This window comes from Seriola lalandi, unplaced genomic scaffold, assembly GCF_002814215.2.
Source record: "Seriola lalandi dorsalis isolate HSWRI2012SDOR001 ecotype SW California unplaced genomic scaffold, Sedor1 jcf7180002054855, whole genome shotgun sequence".
Taxonomy (NCBI): domain Eukaryota; kingdom Metazoa; phylum Chordata; class Actinopteri; order Carangiformes; family Carangidae; genus Seriola; species Seriola lalandi.
In genome coordinates, this window is record NW_019525408.1 from 761,561 (window position 1) to 782,516 (window position 20,956).

A 20,956-nucleotide genomic window follows, 5' to 3' on the forward strand; every position below is an offset into this window, starting at 1 on the left:
CCCCGGATAGCATGCCCCCACTGCTGAAAAAAATCCTAGAGGAAACACTGTACACTATAGAGAAGTAGCTAAAAACTAAATATCTAAATGCTCAATATTTTACCAACTTAGACTTTATACATTACCTGATACTTCAAGTGTTGCTAGACACTGACTGGGACTTAAAGCAGTCAAAGCTTACTGACATATGAAAATCAAGTTTCCTTTCTTCACATTTACTTGAATGTCGTTAATGTCAATCACTTACTGTTAGATAGTATTGGATACTAAATACTATTATATTTTTGTATTTAATCTTTTTTTTCTTCTTCTTTTTTTTTTTTGATGGCTGTGTATGCCAGCCAATGTACAATTAGAGGTGCATCTTAAGAGAGCCATCCAAAATTGATGGAAAATTCATCTCTTAAGTAATGGCATAGAAACAATCTTTATTCAGTGACTACCTGCCTGCTTTGCTGTTGTCAACATGTTGCTCACATTGCCTGTTGTTCACCCCTGAAGGTAATGCCCAGTATGGCCAGCAGCAGGAAGCATACCAGCAAGGCCCTCCCCAGCAGCAGGGCTACCCTCCTCAACAGCAGTACCCGGGTCAACAGGGCTACCCACCACAGCAGCAGGGCTACGGTGAGTTACCTACGGGCACATATTTTTCCTGTAGGAGGCAGTATCGGCTCTCTTGGGCTATCTTCTTTACTGCTGAATAATAATTCCTCCTCAGTGAGTTGGTGGTAACTGCCCCTTGGAAATATAACTGTACCAAATGCATGTCAAGAAGACAGCAAGAGCAAAGATTTAAAGGACCGCCTCAATGAATGGTTCAGAGCTTGGTGGAAGAGAAATTTAATCAGTAATGGTGTTTGGCACCACATTAGCATTTCTCCTGGTGCCTCAGTTTGATATGACACACTGTTCTGAGGGAATGCGAGGGGAGCTTTGGCTGATGGGTGCAAACACTGGGCAAAGTGTGTCAACTGCCGGCCGAATGTTTTGGAACTCCTTGCATTTTAGCACTTTGGATAAATAGCTAAGCAATCTGTTAATAAATGATTGTAACTTTTTTTAATGGTTTTGTTGAAACATTTTGAGACAGTTAGCCGTCACCACACTCATGACAGAAGGCAAGCTACTAATTGTAGTAAACACTGACTGAAAAATTCTCAGAGGCCAATGTTTCTTAATTCACTCATTGCTATTCCCGACTTCTAACTTTGGGTATTTACTCTAAGGTCAAGGCTTAGAGATTTAACCATTTAACCACAATTAATAAAGTCTAGAACGTCAAGAAAATGTTTGACTTGCATTTTAAGTATTGGTGTTCTTACAGCTCTTTAGGCTTTCTTTCCTCATCCCATGTTTCACTGGAACTTTCCATCACTCACCCTGTGTCTGAGCCAGAGCTCATGTTAGTAATGAGCTAGCAGAGAGGCAGAGGCTGTGAGGTGAGATCCATCTGGCACACACACATGGTTTCTCTCGCAGACCCCCACAAGGTTATGCTCAACAGTATAAGGCATTATGAGCGACTAACGATGCTGCGTGGGCCTCATTTGACTCTAGCCCCTGTCAAGCTTTGCTCGGTCCTTCACAGCGCCTGCATAGATAGTTACAGTGTATGGGGGCTGATGAAGTGAATTATTTTTTTTCTCCATTTTTTTAATGAAGCCTGCTCCTCTAATGAAGACCAACAGACTCTCCTTGATGTCTCCTTGCATTAGGGAACCATCGCCTGGCTCCAACCTGACTCACTCATTCTCATTCATTACTGAGTCAGGCATTGTGGAGGCAGCCTAAACAAATGGGTCTGACATATCCACATCCTCTCTTTGTCATCCATCAGCTTTTTTTATTGCAGCCCATTAGTGATAGTAAACTAACAGGGATTCCCAGGAGTTCTCAGAGTAACAAGTAGAAAACAGAGACAGTTAATGAGCAAAACTTGGGCCATTTTTACACTTGATTCCTTTGTTTGACTCTAAAGTTCAGTTGTCCCACCTCTTTCCAAGCAGGTGACAAGACCTGCAAAAAAAAAAAATTCACAATATAACATGCATTCATGAATAATCGCCCTGCTACAGTACAGATTGTGTCATAACTACATGCAAACCCGTCCATATTTAAACCGGAACTGATCATTTGGGTGGGTTAAGGTGTAAGGTAAGTATATTTTTGGGTCCACATTATCAAACTATTAGACAAACCGGATTAAATCCTGGATTCAAAAGAAATGCCCAGTGTGAGCAATACCCACTTGGTTCCAGAGACAAAACATGCTGATGATAACGATATATTAGAAACAGCTTACTTTTTGTTGACTGTGCTCAACAGCATTTTCAAATGTTGTTGGGTTTACTCAAGGCTGTCAAGCATAGATAATGTTACATTTAGTTCTCAATGTTTGTCATAGGTCCCTCCCAAAGTGCCCCAGGACAGTATCCCAACTATCCTCAGGGGCAGGGACAGCAGTATGGGGGCTATCGCCCTCCTCAACCTGGACCCCCACAGGGCCAGCAGCAACGCCCTTACGGTTATGACCAGGTGAGTATACCCACAACACTGGACAGTCACAGAGACTTGTCTATACAGCGGTCTTAGTTTGTCCCTTATTATGTTTATTGCAAGATGTAGTTTTATATTTTGTGTAGTTTTCAGTGAGACCAGAGATGAATGTGAGTGAAGTTAGAAACATAAGTTTAAGAGGTAACATGTTGTGCATGCTGTCATCATATTGCGGGTTAATTCTGTTCTTCCCAAAAAGAGTGTATGTGTTACAAATGTCTTTCGCTTGTTAACCTGAGTCTTAGTAACATATCCTGGCTAATGTGGTATGCCATTCCAGTGAAATATGTGGGCTTTAAGAGGATTCTTCCTTAAACTTGATGCAGACTGCTCTAGTGTTTAAAGGGAGATCTATTTGTTGCCCTGTATTTCCTGTGGTCTTATGTGGGGACCACAGCTACACTTTGATATCTTTATCTTTGAATATTCAGGGGCACATGAGGAAATAAAGACCCAGGGATTTGAACCCCTGACTAGCTCTGTAAGAAGCAAAGGTAATGGTTGCTGTGAAGACCTCAACGTCCAATCTAGACGTTTGACCACCTAGCCTTAATTTGCATTTGTTATGTTTCTTCTGTCTCTTTTGTCTCTATCCTTCTTCCATCTTTCTCCTTTTCTTTAAGTTTTTTTCTTTGCTTTCTTTCTTTTTTTTTTCTCTTTTTGATTTGTTATTAACCAGGGGTCGAATTGTAAGTCATGAGGTCCAGAAACACAGCATGCTTAATCTGCAGTGGGACAGCCAAAAGCTTACCTGCTTGAGCTGTTTTCCTTAATCTCTGCAATTTACTACACTGGTTTTGATGACTTTTTTGCTTATGATAAAACTCTGAAATATATTTGAATTAAAGATGTGATGTATATCAGACTGTCAAATAATTCCAAATTTGTTTCCATTGTATTTTCCATTAATGCCAAACACATACTTCGACCCCTGTTTAGATATGCATCAATTACTACTGTTCTTACACTGAATTTGTCTCACTTGAAACTAGTGTCCACTATTTGATATGGAACATTGTCCTCAGCCATGCTGCTGCTGAAACCTGAGGTATCAAGTTAGAATTTAGAGCTCACAAGTTGTGAGGCCATGCTGCCACCTGCTGGTCAATACCAGCAAATGCAGCCATAAATCATGGTTTGCAGTATGATATGGTTGAAACCACAGATGTTTGTTTGCACCCTATTGAGATCTGTGAATATAAGCTTTTACGTTGTGCTTTTGAGAAGGTGAGTAACATGTGTCTGTCACATTTCTCTCCACAGGGCCAGTATGGAAATTACCAGCAATGAGAGATGGTCACAGCAACCCACACAGCTCTGCTCTGATCTCTGTCTGAGTTTTGACCTCTGGTCATCCGCTCAGCAGACTTTAATGATGGTTGCAGCTCACTGAGATTTCTCTCTCAGACACGAACATACAACACTCAAAAATACAAGATACGTTTCCCCGTCTCTTTCGGCTCTTATCCTTGCCTGTAAAATGTATTCTGTTTATCATGTACATTGACTCGATAATGTCAAAGTCCACGACTCACCCTCTGGTCCAGTATGTCTCAAAGCAGCAATGCCTTAAAAATGGAACTGCCTTATCCTTCAGCATTGCAGATTGTGAAACGAGCTAACAAAATTTTGGATATCAGAGATGATTTAAATGTACAGTTTCAATCTACTGTGGTGCATTGTTTCTCTATCATTCAGCTCCCTGTTCATAAGAAGCAATAATGCCAGCAGTAGGGAAATGTGTGGGGGCTTAGAGATGAAATGATGCACCAGACAAACTTCCCGCTAGGCCATGGTACATGTCTTGATGTATGTGATGATGTAAAAATATATTTTATGCTTTTTAGACCAAGCTAACTTTGTATAAGACATTGGAAACTAGTACTAAAGCTGTGTTGTTTATTTCATAAAGTGTATGTGTCAATGTTTTTTTTATGATCTTAAATGATGATCCCATCCAGCACATTTTGTTTCGTTTTTTGATTTCTTTGGTTGTGTTGAATTGTGTAACTATTGATTTGGATCTGCTACTTCAGTGACACGGACACTGCTCAAATTCTTTGTGGAAAAATGAAAACTTAATTGACATGCAGAGAAAATCTTTCAAGGATAAATGCCAACAGCAGACCTGGAATTAGAAGATGTTTAATGTCTGAAATCATGTAACAGTTGCTATAGTCTGTGTTGAGCTGTGTTTTTAAGTCAGTGAAAAATATATATCAAATTTGGTTCATGAACAGATTACCTGACAGAATAATGGCCGTCGTTCTTCATTTAACATGTGCTCAAAGAGGTGATATGTAGCAGAAGCCACTGCGAACTGTAAGATAATGCTCTCTGGAGCCTTTTTTTTCTATACAAGCACCTCAATCTTGTCCATTGACTGCAAAGTGGTGAATGGGAAAGATGAAACTCGGTATAATAAATATTTCTGACAAGTAGTTTGTTTTGTTAGTCTTGACAATGCTGGAAACCCTTCTCCCCTTTGAATAAATGTCTAAGTTGATGTCATTCAAATAGTGTTGTGTGTGAATAATAAAGATTGTTACTGTCAAATATGTAACATAAGATGTGAAAATAATGTTCTGAAATGGATTCCTTAATTTCACAGTAAAGACTGGTTGTGCAGTTTTATATCACTGGCTTGATATCTGTTTTATGGTGCATACTTTATTGATCCCATATGTACAGCAACATAAAGAAGAGGAAATCCATGTCCTCTGGTATTGTTTATATATGGCTGTTTTAATATTTTGCATTCTGCACCCCATCCAAGTGGTGGTCACATTTGTGTCATGGCAATGTATAACTGTACATTATAATAAATTGGAAGAAGCTTTAATATATTTTGACTTGTGTTATTTGTAGCATTTGACCTTATATTGAGATGCTGTTAATATAAAAGTACAAGACCATTCATCCAGACGACTACATAAACAAGATGTGCACTATTGGTGCCGTCATAATGTGACAGTATGATATAATTGTTTTGTCTTCATTTGCTATCTGGTAGTCAGTTTCCAACTGATAATGACCCTGCCCAGCTCAGCAGCATGCCTGCTTTGTCCAGATGCATCCAGAGAGGTCCAGAGCACATTTACACCCAAAATTACCTTCCGTGTCCCTCTTTCCCCTTCTGCTCCCTCCAGAGAGGGAGAGGGACTACCTGTCACATTGGGGGGAGTGATACAGATGGTACGCCAGATGTGTGGCCGAAGCACGTGATGGGAGAGCGGTGCTGGTGTTAAGAGGGCCACAGACTGTTTGGGTTGCCTTGGTGCCAGTGAGGAGTGTTTTTGTGTGTGTAAGTGCGGGTGAGTGCAGCAGAAGCGCTTTAAGAAAAGAAGGAGTTGTGAACTTTTTGAGTGTGCCTATGTATAAAATTTGTGCATGCTCGTGTGTGCATTTGTGTACACTGCTCGAGTTTAGTGGCATCTCCTAGTCACCCCACCATCCTGCTGCTCCACAGCTGGCTGCCCCACCCTTCCCAGCTGCCACTGGGGCTCCCCCTGGCCCCTCTGCTTGGCAGAGCTGGCGTTTTGGGCGCTCCCCCACCAGTCCTCCCTGGCAGCTGCTGCCCTCAGCTGTGCTCTCGCAGACGGTATCGGGGTCGGACAAAGTCACTCCTCCTGTGACTGTGTCTGGGGCCGTTGGGGGAGGATGAAGAGGTGGCAAGGAGACTCTTACCTCCTATGGAAGATCTCCTTTTAAACGCTCATGAATTTAAATTGATGGGCACATCAAGGAGCTCTGGTGGAGTATAAATAAATATGTGGTAGTTTATTAATGATTAACTTATGTAATTCAATATTACAAAAGTGTAGTCTCACAAAAAAAGATATCTTTGGCTGTGTAGTTCTAAATGAGTTATCAAGAAAGCCTAGAGGAGAGCATTACTCCATGCATGTACTATGATGGTAAGGCAAATAGTGTGAAAAAGTGGCAGGATGATTATCTTGTTCAATATTTTGATAATTATAATTCAGGGCACCTTTCAGAGGAGGCTCCTAAGCACTGAGGGGAAAATGACATTGTGATCATAGCTGGCAGGCAAGATGTGATCTCTCTCTCTTTCTTTCTCTATCTCTCTTTCTCACTAACTCTCCCTTTCACTCTCTCATACCCACACTCTCAGTGTGACAGAAAGTCTATGGGGAGGTATAAGAGGTAGTTATGGGGGGAATGCAGCAGCCTCCACAGTTTAATTGGAGATGTGTCACACTAAATAAATGGTGCAAAAACAAGCGCTGACTGGAGGCTTGAGGGAGGGGCCCTGGGGATGCAGCCTGTTTTATTGGGCAGGAGCTTTGCACCGCTCCAGGGTGAAACGGGGCTATGCACTGCTGAGATACCCTCCAACCACCAAACCACCAGGCCTTCCAAAGACTACTGTGGAGGAAAAGACAAAGGCATTCGTTTCACCCCGCAGAAAAGCATCTTATTGGTGCCGATGAGAAGGTGTCGGTGAACTTGGTCGGTGACCTGGTTGTTCCTCCTCAAGTAAAGGGCATATCATCGTCCTCATCTGCTGTTTCAATTTCTGCACGCTGGCGAACAAATCCATAATTGTAAAACCTTGAGTAAGTGCTGTCTGCCTCACTTGCTCCTAGATCTTATGTATGTCAATTTATGTTTTGAGAAGACGCCAGCCAGCAGCCTCCAGCCAATCCCATTTTCCTGTGTAATCCATACATGACCTCCAAGTTACCAGGAGAATGTGTTTTCCAATATTCTATCAATGTTGATATAACTGTTGTCTCGCTTTACTTATGCAGTATCTGTGTGTGTGTGTGTGTGTGTGTGTGTGTGTGTGTGTGTGTATGCATGCACCTTAGATTCCAGAGTTCATGGCACGAGTTTTGATTTACCTCTACAGTGTGCTGCAGTAATTGGATGTGACACCATTCTCTCTGCTCTCCCTGGGGGGGATATAACAGGAATCTGACTATTATGGCCCCAGTCATGAATATGTCACGACAGCTGCAAACAAAGGCCTGTGATTTGGATAAGACTCCTCTGTATGTTGTCTCCACACTGATATATGAGATAAATGCTTCAAAGGTAAATGAGTTTTCTGTAAAGCAATTTGCTGTGTTTACAAAGAGTGATTAATTGCCATTGTTTGGAAAAAAACTATGGTAGAGATGATGCTCAATATTACATGTTCATCGTTATGCCTCCCAGATATATACTTGCCTCCCAGATATTTGTGAAAGCTATTATATCTAGTTTCAAAACAACTGAAAGATATTTTTTGGACCTGACATACACAAACAGGGTGATCCCCTAGAAAGACATTGTTTTGCATGCACCTGACGTGCAGTGCTTTGTTTAAATCCCATCGTTTGTTGAGGGTTTAGCCATCAAATCAAATTGAGTGTGCTGTTTTGTATGTGTTCTAGCCTCATAAAAGTAGTCTCTGGGTGAAATAGCAGGTATGCTGATATCAGTATTCCCACAGCCTGCATAATTGCTGTAATTTGCTTTCCCTTTGGGTAATCTGTAAACATGGCTGTTTTGATGTTTTTGGCATCCTCCATTGGCTGAGCTCTCTACTCCTCCAGTGGAGCCCCCATCCCAGCCCAGGGTGACACAAATAGATCCTTCCCCAGAAGGCGCACGTAGTTCCACACGGGCACAATCAATACAGCCCAGTCGTCACTGGAACTGTGGCGGTATTAAAAGCACCCCGTGAGCTGGTTCTCACCACGGCGGTGTTTTAGGGAAATAAAGCTATTGATCCTCCAGGGCCTCTGGCAGAGCATTAACCTGGGCCCACAAATTAGAACGTGCTCATCTGGACACATCTGCCTGCAATGTTCTCAAAAAGCCAGTCCCAGGGAGAGAAAAGGAGGGATGCGAGGCCTGCTGCTTCCAATGATGAGTAGAGCGCTACTTGACGCCCATGTCAGAGCGGGGGAGGCATCTGGATGCCCAGGACTTCCATTAGAGGCCCAGGATGGTGGCATCGGTCGATGTGGTAAGGTTTGGTTGGGGGTACTCCATCTCAGATCAGTGTGGTTCCTTCCCCCTGATGTAGAGAAAGAGAGGGGGCTGACCCACAGTAAACCTGAGCTCCTGACTGGAAGGACAATGAGGGAAAGGGCTGCTTGTTCCAGCAATGTCAAAGACGCTGCCTCTTTGCCTCTTTTGTGCAATTTCCAGAATTTTCTATCATATTACACAGACATTCAGAAGAACTATCCACATTTCATTTTCAGAACATTCTAAAGCGCAAAGCAAACAGTAAATATTCACTGATTTATCCCCTTATTTGAAATATTATATACCACAACTCTTGGATTTAGCATTTAACAGTAAGTTGCAATTTCTTATATTTTGATTACATTTTTATTTGTCTAAAAATCTAGAACTAACCATCACTCTATGGACTCCATGAGGCTATATGAGCCACTGATTCAAATGTGCCACTTGCTGGGGTGTCATACATTTCAGTAATTATATTTGACAAGGAGAGCAGAGTCTGGATACACAGAGAGAGAGACACAAAAACAGTTATGTGCATCTACATGCACAAACATAGTATGAAAGGTAAAGGTCTACTGGCTGTTTATCCTTCATTTTAACCATGTGTCTCTGAATGCAACCCACCTGTATGATAGGTGACCCCAATCTGATCCCTTCACCTTTTCTCTCTTCCGTAACACTAAACGTCATTTAAGTGTGAATTCTGTTTCACCTCTAGATAACATTTAAATGTCCTACAGGAGAGCTATTCTGTGCAGACATGTTTAAAACTATGTAAAAAAAAAAATCCGCTATGATTAATATTTTGTTTATCATGGTTTTCCCACATAAAAACTAATGGGGCTGTAAGCACAGGCACACAGGCACACCTACGCTTACTTCCTGATTGAAAAATGGATCAGGCCTTATGCCCCGCCCACCACCGCTGCTTGCGCTACGTCGACAGGTGAAACAAAGTTGCGTATAAATTTGATTCAAGGAGGAAATGTGGAGAGAGACAGCCACATGTTTGAGCCTCAGTCAGACCCAGACTCAGGAGTTTTTCAGGAGGTTATTGTGCACCAAAATCGACTAGAAGACGTATCAGAACGGTAAGTGTTGTTAATTGGTCATGTTGATTGTTAGCTTGTTAGCTTGTTAGCTTGCAGTGGCTGATACAGTGTTAGTGGCTGTGCTTATGCTAACTTCTGCTCTCTGTACTGATAAGGTTTTGGTGATTGCTGAAGGAGCAGCGCGAATCAAGATGGTAACTGTTAGGGGAAACATCGGAGAGTACGGGTACATGTTTAAACCTCATTCAGACCAAGACTCAGATTAGAGGCTGTCCTGCACCAAAATTGGCAACTAGGAGACATATCAGAACAGTTAGCATCTTTTATTTGTTTATGCTGTTTGTTAGCTTGCAACTGGCAGTGGCTAACACAGTGTTAATGGTTGTGGTAATGCAAACTCTTGCTCTCTGTACTGACAAGGTTTCGGGTTTATTTTGCCCGCCCCTCGTCCCCTAAAGTCGACGGGATTGGGTCCCTTAGTTATATGACATATGAAACCCTGGCTGTTTGAATCATAGACTGTATTATGAGACTGTCACTGGTCTATGGCAGTTCCAAGGTGGAAATGAGCAGGTAGCCTATGGCGTTGACTGCTTATTTCGTATTGTATAAAAATGATCATATGAACATGTTAAGAAAACTTGGTTTTAATTGGAGGGGGTCTTTAGGAAAGATTTACATGATTAGTGTTTACTGATCAAGAGAATCCATGTGTCTCTTTTAACAACACATCCACCAGCTATGCTCAAACAGACAGACGCTTTGGAAACTTTCCCTTTTTTTCTCAGCCTGCCCTAACAGTGGGAAGCTTGGAAGTTCTCTGCCCCAGTTCTCCATGTCCTTGAGAGTTGTGCCTTCGGGCCGGGGCTGGTGGGGTCCCGCGGAGCACAATGTGTGCTTCTCACTCAGGCTCCCGCTGTACTCCGCCGCCCCTGCATGGCTCTGGAGAGTTGCCAAGCTCTGAGGGGTTGTCCGTGCGAGTGGGGGAGCATGCACGTTACCACAGAACCACTACATACACCTCACTTCCTTTCCCCATGACAGTCGACCGGATATAAATCACTTTCCTGGATTGGCCGACTACAGTGGGCTGCTCGGGAAGACGTTGTTATGGATAATCAGACTAATTGCAATAAACAGTGTGAAGCGATGTGCAAATGACTGAGGATCTTGTTGTTTCACATTCGGCTTTTGCAAAGGTTAAACCATAGGGTAGACTGTACGATGCCAACTTAGTGAAGTCAACAAAAGCCTGTGTGGTTGCATGAAATATGAAAAAAATTGAATTCTTCTTGGTAATGTTTTGTTCAACATTATTTTACTTTACGACTGAATTAACATCACAAGAAAAGGCAATTATAGAAGGTGGTCATAATTTGTAGCTGTATATGTTTGACAAATCTCTTTATATTTTATTCAGTACATATGCATTGTTTTTTTTTTTTTCTTTTTTTGTAATTAATATGGATATTGGCCGAGAGCAAAGATAAAGATCCATTTTCTAATATTTTGTCCTTGGATTGTGCACTCGGGGAATTCACTCCCCTTTTTCTCTTTCCTTTCCCGGGCTAAGGCATGGGGAATTGGTGGGATGAGAGGCTATTCCCTAAATAGCCCATGGCAAGAGGTATCCTGATTAGCATGCTGCCTGCTCTCTGGCAGCGGTCCTCCAGGCCACCAGCGCTATCACTTACGTGCTGTTTGTATTTGTAGTTGATAGTGTGTGCTGTTATAATTGGAATGAGCTCAGGAACCTCGTTTGCTTTTGATCCGCTGCCAGCCACTCAGAGTGCTACTGGGCCACAGCTCTCACCTCAACACTCCCAGTGGATTATGGGAAACTGCAACGCTTATGTTCTAAAAAGCGCCTGACAGCATCTCACTCAAGGTCGAACAATACAATGGTAAGTGTGGGGAGTAGAACAAAAAAAAAAAAAAAGATTGAGGAAAAAGTTGAACAGATATATTTGATGTAACACTGGGTATTGAGTCAGGAACTGGGAAAATGGTATTTTCAGACTCGAGAAAGCAAGTGGCAAATATCAAAGTAACTATTTGATTGTTTGGAGGAGTTTCAATAACACACAAGGATATGTGGAATTACAACTCGCAGAAGACCTTATAGTGCAAATCTGCATTTCTGTGAACAACCAGCTGATGTAGAGATGTAGCTGTTGATATACAGGGGAAATCTTTGCAGTCAAACATAAACACAACACAGTCCTTTTTCACAACAGTCATTTTTGACGTGTCATGGAATGAAAAGCACTAATAATGTTAGTGATTTCAGTCCTGGTTGATATGGAGACACCTCTGGTTACTGGTGGGAACAGCAAATTGATTTTAATGTACAGCAAACACTCATTGAGCAGCTGGTTTGTAAGACATACAACAGCTTAAAGACCAACCACACAAATTCACTTTGTTTTGATAAAGAATTCAGTCAAAAATTGGGCTTTTCCCATCCTGCTATGAGCAACCACAGTGGTACAAGTAGATTTCCACACAAAAGCAATGGGGTCTGAGGTGTACAACTGTCGAGAAATGACAAAAATAACCATGTCTTGTTTTGTAAACTCACTCTTGATGAACTATTGTCAGTGCCAACATCAGAGACAAATAAATTGCATTTCCTGTGGCTGCTTCACAATAAAAGGCAAACCATGTTTCACTAGTTGAATGCTTTTAACGTGAAGCGGGAACAAGGAGGAAATATTCTAATTGGATTAGCAGTAATTTAACAGAGCTGGTACAGCTGTGGAAGACTGAACAGCAACATCAAGGCTGATATTAATGAGATAAAATTACAAACAGTATGACACCGGATTACATGTGACATAGTTTCCTGTGAATCCCCTGTGTGGTAATTTGAATCCAGCACAGGAACGGTGGAATCCTCCACTAAAAATGAAAACTACTATAATGAGAGGTAATTACAGAATGTAAATACACAGAATGATTATCACTGAAAATGCCTACCATAAAAATGTCAAAAATTGGCTTTGATTTCATGAAAATCTTATTATTACAACGTTCGCGTTAGGCCGTGACAGTACGACAGTGAGGCAGCATGCATGATACCAGAACCCTGACACTGACACTGAAACAGTTGTGTAATTCAGCCATCATTAGTTTGATCATTTAAACCTGTGCTTGTGCTACTGTGACATGTTCAGATTTCTTCAGTGGAAAGATCTATTACAGCCCAAGTCCCAATTCTGTCTTTTACTGATGGCCTATAACTTATCATGAAACACTAAACGCATCATAATTCTGTGATGACTCAACAGGCATGACCCAAGTTCACTCTCCACAGTATTACTCATCTGGACCTCACCATCAACTATAATGTCAAATGTAAAGAAGAACTCTGTAATGATCTATGCCTCTGGTTCATTTCCTTTTGCTCCATGACATTTCTACAGTTTGATCTGCCTGCTCAGCACTTTTCTGGAGTGGACCAACTCCTGAGACTTATGGGAGTTTGACACTCCCTTGCTGCCAAATGCCAGCAGGCCAATGAAAAAAGATATCTGAAACTCCTAAGTGCAATATTTAATCAAGCGCTGGGTTACATTTGCTGTTTGATTAGGTAAGAGAATTCCACCTCCCAGAGTCTGTGATTGCTTTGAAAATATTTGGCCGAAAAATTAATACTCCTCTTTGAACTGTGTGTTCTCAGCACTAATATCCCAGCCCCAGTAACAGTTTATAATTGTCACTGTTACATTTGTATTCTGTGATAGATGGCACCAAATTACTATTTTTCTCTTCTTAGATTATTCATTTTTATCAATATTATTATCATTTTTATTGATGTCGCTGTTTTTTTATTATTGTTATTGTTGTCCTTTTCATTATTACCAATGTTTTTTGACCATAAGTCCATCTTGCCACATCATAGTCACCCAGGACTGCGGAGGGTCACCTGAGAATAATCCTGATGAGCTTGTTCCAGGAGGGCATTACCACTGGTTAAGTACAAACACCTGCTAAAATATTGGCAATTAGGACATAATTAGCTGCTAATGTATTTCTAATCCGAAGCGGGCCATAGATTTGTCTTTTTTTGCATAGACTCCTTTTTTTAATGTTCTCAGTTGTTATTGTTTTCCTCAGGTATTTGTATCCCGAGAACATTGACTAAGTGCCCTAGTTCATCATATGCAAATGGCTTATTAATTACACATGCATTATGCCCGTATTCAGAAGACATCAAAGGGCCTGCGAGTCTTCAGATGGTCCCCCTCTGTACCACACTCAGGTTACAAATGCCTGCGTGTGCACTTTCCTGCATGCCTTTTCAGGCAGAATAACTACATCCTCAATTAAAAATTTTCACAGGAACTGCTCTCTTCTTGCCTCCTAATATTTGAGAAAGACCTCCGGTGGTCTGCGGTTGTTTGGTAACCGCAAATTGCAGATAATCATTTGAGCCTAGATTACATAGCATTATTAGAAAGCAGTGAGACAGTGAGAGTATCTTTGTAGCAAAGCCAAACCAATATTTGCTTTACTAAATGAGAAATGTCTATAGTCGAGTGTGGCCTCTCTAAGTTGTTCCAAATCTTGCCATTGATCAGCTCCTTGATCAGCATAATAGCGATTTGGTATCACTGCTTCAGCGTGAGCGTCAGACATTTCTGTTCTGTGTGTCTGCGTGTTTGTTCTGTCAATTCCTCCCTGGTGAATTCTCTGTTAACAACCCATAGAGCAGGTGTCAGAGTGTGATTTATACAACCTATAATGCCTCACATTGATTAGCAATAGAGCTGTAATGGGATGCAAGCTCTCAAACTCAGGTTGCAATGAAAAAAAAAAACACATTGCATACTACACCTTGGTAGTGCTGTTCTATATCAATATGCATCCTACTTTTGCATGAGAATCAGCAAGGCAACCTGTCCAATGAGATGGCGTAGAGGGAGTTGGTGTGTGCAATCACTGTAACCCTGGGCAGTCCTCTTATCAGTCTCTGGTGGGCTGCTCTGACTGGGTGCTGCTAGCATAATTAGCACAGCACTCACTTTGATGATAAAATGGGTAATAGAGCATTCCTTCCCTCCCCTGCCTACCTGATTTTACCATCATTTATTGATCCAATTAAAATAATTCAGCTGTTAATGGTGTAGTTTTTGTTATGGAAAGGAGGTTTTGATTAAAGATACTTAAGAAGATGACGTGTGTGTAAGTGTGTCTGCTGATCCAAATCCAAAGGTGGATTTCTTGTATCTGTTGTATTGATGCTATTAGAGCTTAAATGTTTAGACTTAAAGCTTAAAATGAATGTCTTCTGAAGCAGCTCCTGAGCTGATGTAACATATTCTAACCACCCAAAGCAGCTTAAAAAATGTCATTGAAGATACTGCAGTAATAGAGAAGTGCTGTGGATTACTGATACTGATGCAGAGCAATTTTTCCTACTGGTGTACAGGAGCATATAGTGTACATCAAAGCCACCAGGTGGGGCTGATTCTTTCACAAATGACTCCCATTTTTGGTACTTTTGTTTAGAATCACAGCAGAACATGCGTAAGTAAAGTTTTATTCTATGGCACCTCCAAAACTATCATTTCTCATTAGTAGACCAAACTGTTTGTGGTTGTCCTCATTACTAAAAAGGTAGAGCTCTACCCCCAAAGGTAACTTCATCAACACCAGAGACAAATCTATCTTAGGTGCTCTATTTATATTTCTGACTCACTGCCACAAAGATTTATTCTGCACTCCTGTCAATCCATCTCTCTAATGGGCAATGGCATCCTTTTTAGTTTAGACGGCTGGTGTGTGTGGGTGTGTGTGTGTGTGTGTGTGTGTGTGTGTGTGTGTGTGTGTGTGTGTGTGAGAGTGTGTGTTGTGTACATTCTTTAGCACCAGGAAAAAAAAAAACAAGTACCTCGAAGTCACAGAGCCCCGTCTCATCTCTAAAGAGACTCATCTTTAGATAGAGAGCTCAGATGTCATGTAATTAAGATGATAAAAAAAAGCCCATTTGCACTTCCATGGGTTATTTATGTGGACTAATGATGCTCAGATCAACTATAAGATGTCTGCTAGTTATGGGGTTAATCTCCTCATTCTCGCAAAAGCCGCTAAGATAAACATCTTTACACAGAAATGGGCTCATGAAAATCCCCAGAGAACTGGATCCCAACTTCATAGGAAAGTTTGAAGGACCAAAAATAAAACTGCTGTGCACACTAGCGTGGTCATTTCTGCAAAATCTTGAAACGAAGCAAAGCAACCCAAGCGATTCTAGTAAAAATAAGTATTGGAATGTATAAATTAATAAATACATCATATATTCCAAATGATATATTAACATCACAAAAAAAATACAAATGTAAAATGATAAATATTTAAAGTATTCAATCATACATTATTCAGGCCTACAGAATGCAGTCAAAATATAGGCTGGTTATAACACTGATATTTTAGTGTAACAAATTAAAGAATAAACACAAATCTACTTGATCTGTTTTTACAGAGTATAGTAGCATTTGCTTTGTATCACAATAGCTGTGGAAAATATGAAAAGCAGACTTTCTATTTGTAATTGCGCTTCATGTATATTTTTGTTTTGTTTTTTGTTACCGTGTTTTCCAGGGCTTCATCAGCACAAGACGTCAGATAACTGTATATTACTTTCAGAGGATCTTGCTCACTGAAACCAAAAAGTTTTCATCCAAGATGTGAAGATATCATAAGTTGTTTGTTGTAATTGTGGGTCACTGTTATTAACTCTAAATTAAAATCTTTAATGACTTCTGAGCTTGTCAAAATTGATGAATTCATGAAAAGGAGCCTGGGGTTCACCTGGGTGTATGGGTGGTAGAGGTCCTGCTAATACACGGGATGTGTAAATGCCATGCCTTCTGATGACTTTATCATGAATGCTCTGATCATTACATTGTCATTAGTTAGCAGACATGGTTGCACCTCGTTAATGCACACAAACAATCTGAGGAGCAGCGGATAATGTTGTGTGGTGGTGGTGTTTAATGAGGGTCCGCATTTGCATAGTGGCCTCCACCCCCACTTGCATTCCCACCCAACTCTCATTTATAAAAATAAATCACATTAGAACATCACCAGTTAATAAACTCGACTCCGGCCCACATCCCACATCCCAGTGATAGCCAAGTCTCAGTGCAGGAAATACACAAAGCAGTCTCTCAGGATTAGAGAAAACCTATTATAGAAAATTCTCATATGGCACTGGAACAGCCTTCATATTAACACTGTGCTGCTGAAGTAAATTATGCCAGTTGTTGTGTGTGCTACAATCAAATAATCTATCAAGGAATCTCCTTTGGAAGTTGGAGAAAATGTTGAAAGTCAGCCTATCAAATAATGCAACCACTTAGAAAAGTCAGATTTAATTACACATCCTATCACTGAAAATAGAAGTAAAATACGAGTGTGTTTGATTTTGAAGTAGTTTGTAATCTTGATTGCACATAATTGTACAGGATACCACCTGAGGCGAGCTAGTTTCACTGCTATTTCTGCATTATTGAAAAGCTTTGATTTTGTGACGAAAAGATTGTGCTTTGATTATGAAACAAATGCAATTAATAGCAGCGTTTTTGCATTTTGAAGTCGAATAGCTGAGCCTGTTTAATATGCTTCCCTGATGCCATGCAGTGCTGACTGTGAACACCACCGCCCAAACTAGAGAGGTCAAGAGCTACAACCTTGTAAGAGTGCTTTGTCTTGTGTCGGTGTGTCTGTCCAAGTGTGCACACGTTTGTGCCCCCAAGTCAAAACCCGCTAAATAAACAGTGTGTTTCCTGATGCCTAACGGTGTGCACAGCCCATGCACTGCTGATGTCAATCCACACAGGACTACCAGTGGCCCCACTTCGCTCACTTACTTACTCTTTGGCTCACTCCATCCTTCCTTCATGCTCAAATTGACACTTGGTGCAGAGGCAGGCAGACAGGGGGCCTCTCCGCCCTGCGCCTCCAGAGATGTGGCCCAGCTGTCAGCCGTCTAATCCAGTCCAACCTCCCCCTGAGCCAGGCAGGAACTCCAGGCTGTTCCCCCTCATCCTCACGCCTAGAGGCACAGCAAACAACTCAAACCTCGTCAACACTACACACAGCGGGACGGGAGGGGAGCACTTTGCTAGTCAAATCAGTCTTGCCCATTCTTCATAAATCAAGCACAACCATGTGACGGCACCCTCCGAAAGCCATGTGATTGTGAAGGAAAGACAACAGGTTGCTGACATTGTGTTGGCATTATGCAGGAATCTACCGCATCATATAGAAAACCACTGTGAGGAATTTGGGATTTTGTGATATTTAATGATGCTATGTTGTTTGTAGCGTGGCATTGTTACTATGTACACAATGGTACAGACCATATTGGCCAGTTAGGTGCAGTAGTACAGGCATGAATGAGACACTATCCAATACGCTGCTGTCTTTCACAGATACAGTAATTTGACCGGACTTTGTAACCATGTGTCAATGTAAATATATAATATCATATAATAGACAATTTGATAATTCATAAAAACAGCATTCCAAAAATCTGGATATAAGTTTGTGTGATTTGTGAGCGCTCGTGGCAGAGTCGTGGGCATGTGTGTTTTCAGGAGTATGTCTGTACCTTTCGTGTGGCTCCCCATGGCATTCCCAATATCAGTATTCCTGTAGATGTGTTTGATGTGTTTGAAGCCACGTAGCATACCTTGGAACATGACAGTAAACATGGCAGAGGCTCTCCCTCAGTGGAGCAGTGATGCACGTCACCCCTCAGAAGTGTGTGACGGGTGTACAAACCAAACCCACCGGGCCACGTCGTCTCCTGGGATTATCCCTTACTACGCTGTCTCCCTGACTGGCTGCATGTTGCTCAACGCTACTCCGTTCAGAATAATTCCAGCCTCAGCCTGGAAAACAAAAGAGCACACTCAAAAGGGAGACAAACATAGAGGAGAAATGCAAAACATGGACTAGTGACAAGTTATGGAACCCACTTAACGGGTTATCTGACCCAGCAGCAGCAGATGTCATGATATATCCTGTTCTAATGTTTTCCCTGTGTTTCATCCCTGGAAAATCACTAGTGTATGTTTCCTGCGTGCATCCCTGGGGAAATTAAGAGGCACACTATGTATCTCGGGAGGATTCCCCCAAGAATGAGAATAAAGCAGGCTGCATGAAAGAGTAGTGTTGGTGTGAGGGAGCTATTGGTCTGGCAAAGAGATTGCCAACACATCAAAATAGCATGGGTGTTGAACAAGACAGAAACTTGCACCATTTACACCTGCCACAGAGAGAGAGAGAGAGCGCGAGTGCCATCCTGACATGGAAAATTTTCATAGCACCGCACATACCGCATGATGTGAAGTGCAAGAGTTGACGCCTCATGTCAGACTGAATTTCATGAAGTGACATGTACAACATGTTCACATGACAGAGGTGCTTTGAATGTTGTTTTTTTTTTTTGTTTTTTTTTAGCGGTTGGTAAGATAAGTCATTTGTATACAGCAGCAGTTTATAATGTCACACAGGCAAAGCTTTGAAAAGAGGATCTGTATGATCTGGGACAGAGAAAAAAAAAAAAGGAGTGCATCAACAGTTTGACAAAATAGTCAGTCGTCTAAAATATCCTCAAGCTTTGCTCACTGTATCTGATGCTGAATATCAACAGTACCAAGAGTGATGTTAGAACATAATGAGACTTTATTACTCACAGTAGTGGAAAATTGTCTCTGGTCTCACCAAGGACATCCTGTAACAGCAGACATACGGCTCTGATTTGTCAACATTCACTCGCAGCTTTAAAACACTAGAAGACCTGCTTTTAAGATGTAAATCTAAATGATTCCAGCTAAATATTCATAAAGCAAGAATATATCTATGATCTAGAGACCAAGAGGTACAGTTAAAAAGCTCCAGTGGACTTTTAGTTAAAGTGCAAATGAAATTTAACTGCATGTTGTTCTCTGCTACAGCATTTACATTATATCTGCTCTGTAAATCAAAAGAAAACCGGAAACCAAAAAGGAGATATTTATGTTTTGTATTTTCTTTTTTTTTGGTTTCATGATTGTGCCCCTTTTTCTTTACTGGCAATGAATGAAACTACTGTAACAGCCCGACAGCAGCCTGCTCCACAAGAGCTCTACAGAGTTTAAACAACCACCCACACTAGCTTTCCTGCTAAAGTCTCATCCTTATCCATCTTACAAACACGGACACTCATCTTGCTCAAACATTCACCGGGGAAAAGTGCACTGCTAACATCAGTTTGCAGGCTAGATGGCTAAGCTGCTCCGCTGCAGCACATTAAACAGCACATACAGTTTACCAGCAAATGTCCCTTTGGTTCCTTTTGTAATGCTGGTGTGGCCACGTCAGAGCCAGTATTTAATATTCTAATATTTCTCCAAAAACTTTTTTGTAACTTTTAATAATGATAAAGAAATTACAATAAACCTAACACTAACATTATATTTTCACAACAAAAAGGATGAATAAATTCATTTCAGATGGATTATTTTACTTTTTCCTCAGCCATGGATGAACTTACATTATACAAAAGAAATCTCATGGAGCTGTAGCTCAAGTCCATACTGCATACTGACGTATACAGTCTGTAATTTATACTAATCTTATAATATAGTGTTTTTAAAGTTAGTATACCAGAAATAAACATAACTAAATAAACAAAAATATAGATAACTATTTTACAGGAAATGACACAATATTCTGATCTAATTACTGAACAAAAAGATGTTGTGTTTTTTTTCCAATAATAATAATTTTTTGTGTATGTGGTTTCTAGTGTCTTCCTGTAGCTGTTTCACCACCATCCACATCTACTTCTCATTTTTTCCAGCTGTGAGTAGCTCCTCTATTTCCTTCATGCATTGCATTGTGGGAGAACGGTGTCCATCAACAGCACACTCAAAAAATCAAGGGGTTTATAGAGTGTATACTGAATGTTAAGAGCATATTTTATTTTGTCACATACTCAAACCCTGCTTATAATTTGTAGTATGGATGTGGGACACAGCTACAGTTTTATGTTGTTGCTATTTACAGTGATAAATATCAGTTTTATTTCTATTTCCAAGGCAACTTTTAAACTTTTTCATTCTATATTAACAGGATCACCAGGATAAAAAGTGAAAGCAAGACAGGGAGACATGAAGGGATGGAGAAGTGGTGTTGGATGAGGAGGAGGAGGAGGAGGAGGCGGAGGAGGGCAGTTCATTGAGGTCAGGATGACAGTAAAAGAACAGATGAGATAGGGCGGCTGAGAAGCATTTTGTAGGTGGGATGTTGTCGGAGTGGGGTGGGTGAAGGGTGGAGGGGAGTAGAGACAGAGAGAGAGGGGT

The 20,956-nt window shown here is 41.0% G+C and overlaps 1 protein-coding gene across 3 annotated transcripts in view; it reads left to right on the top strand.

The window, feature by feature from the left end:
* The window catches only part of ss18 (SS18 subunit of BAF chromatin remodeling complex), an 11,014-nt gene extending 5,616 nt beyond the window's left edge, over nucleotides 1–5,398 (top strand). For 2 of the 3 annotated variants that reach the window (XM_023427210.2, XM_023427212.2), the window contains 3 exons: nucleotides 502–624; nucleotides 2,405–2,535; nucleotides 3,820–5,398. In XM_023427210.2, coding sequence (XP_023282978.1) covers nucleotides 502–624; nucleotides 2,405–2,535; nucleotides 3,820–3,846 — 281 coding nt within the window. In that variant the 3' untranslated portion in view covers nucleotides 3,847–5,398. Of the gene's footprint in view, nucleotides 1–501; nucleotides 625–2,404; nucleotides 2,536–2,987; nucleotides 3,051–3,819 lie in introns of all 3 variants that reach the window. The other variant, XM_023427211.2, reaches the window with a different exon arrangement.
* Nucleotides 5,399–20,956: the final 15,558 nt, after the last annotated feature.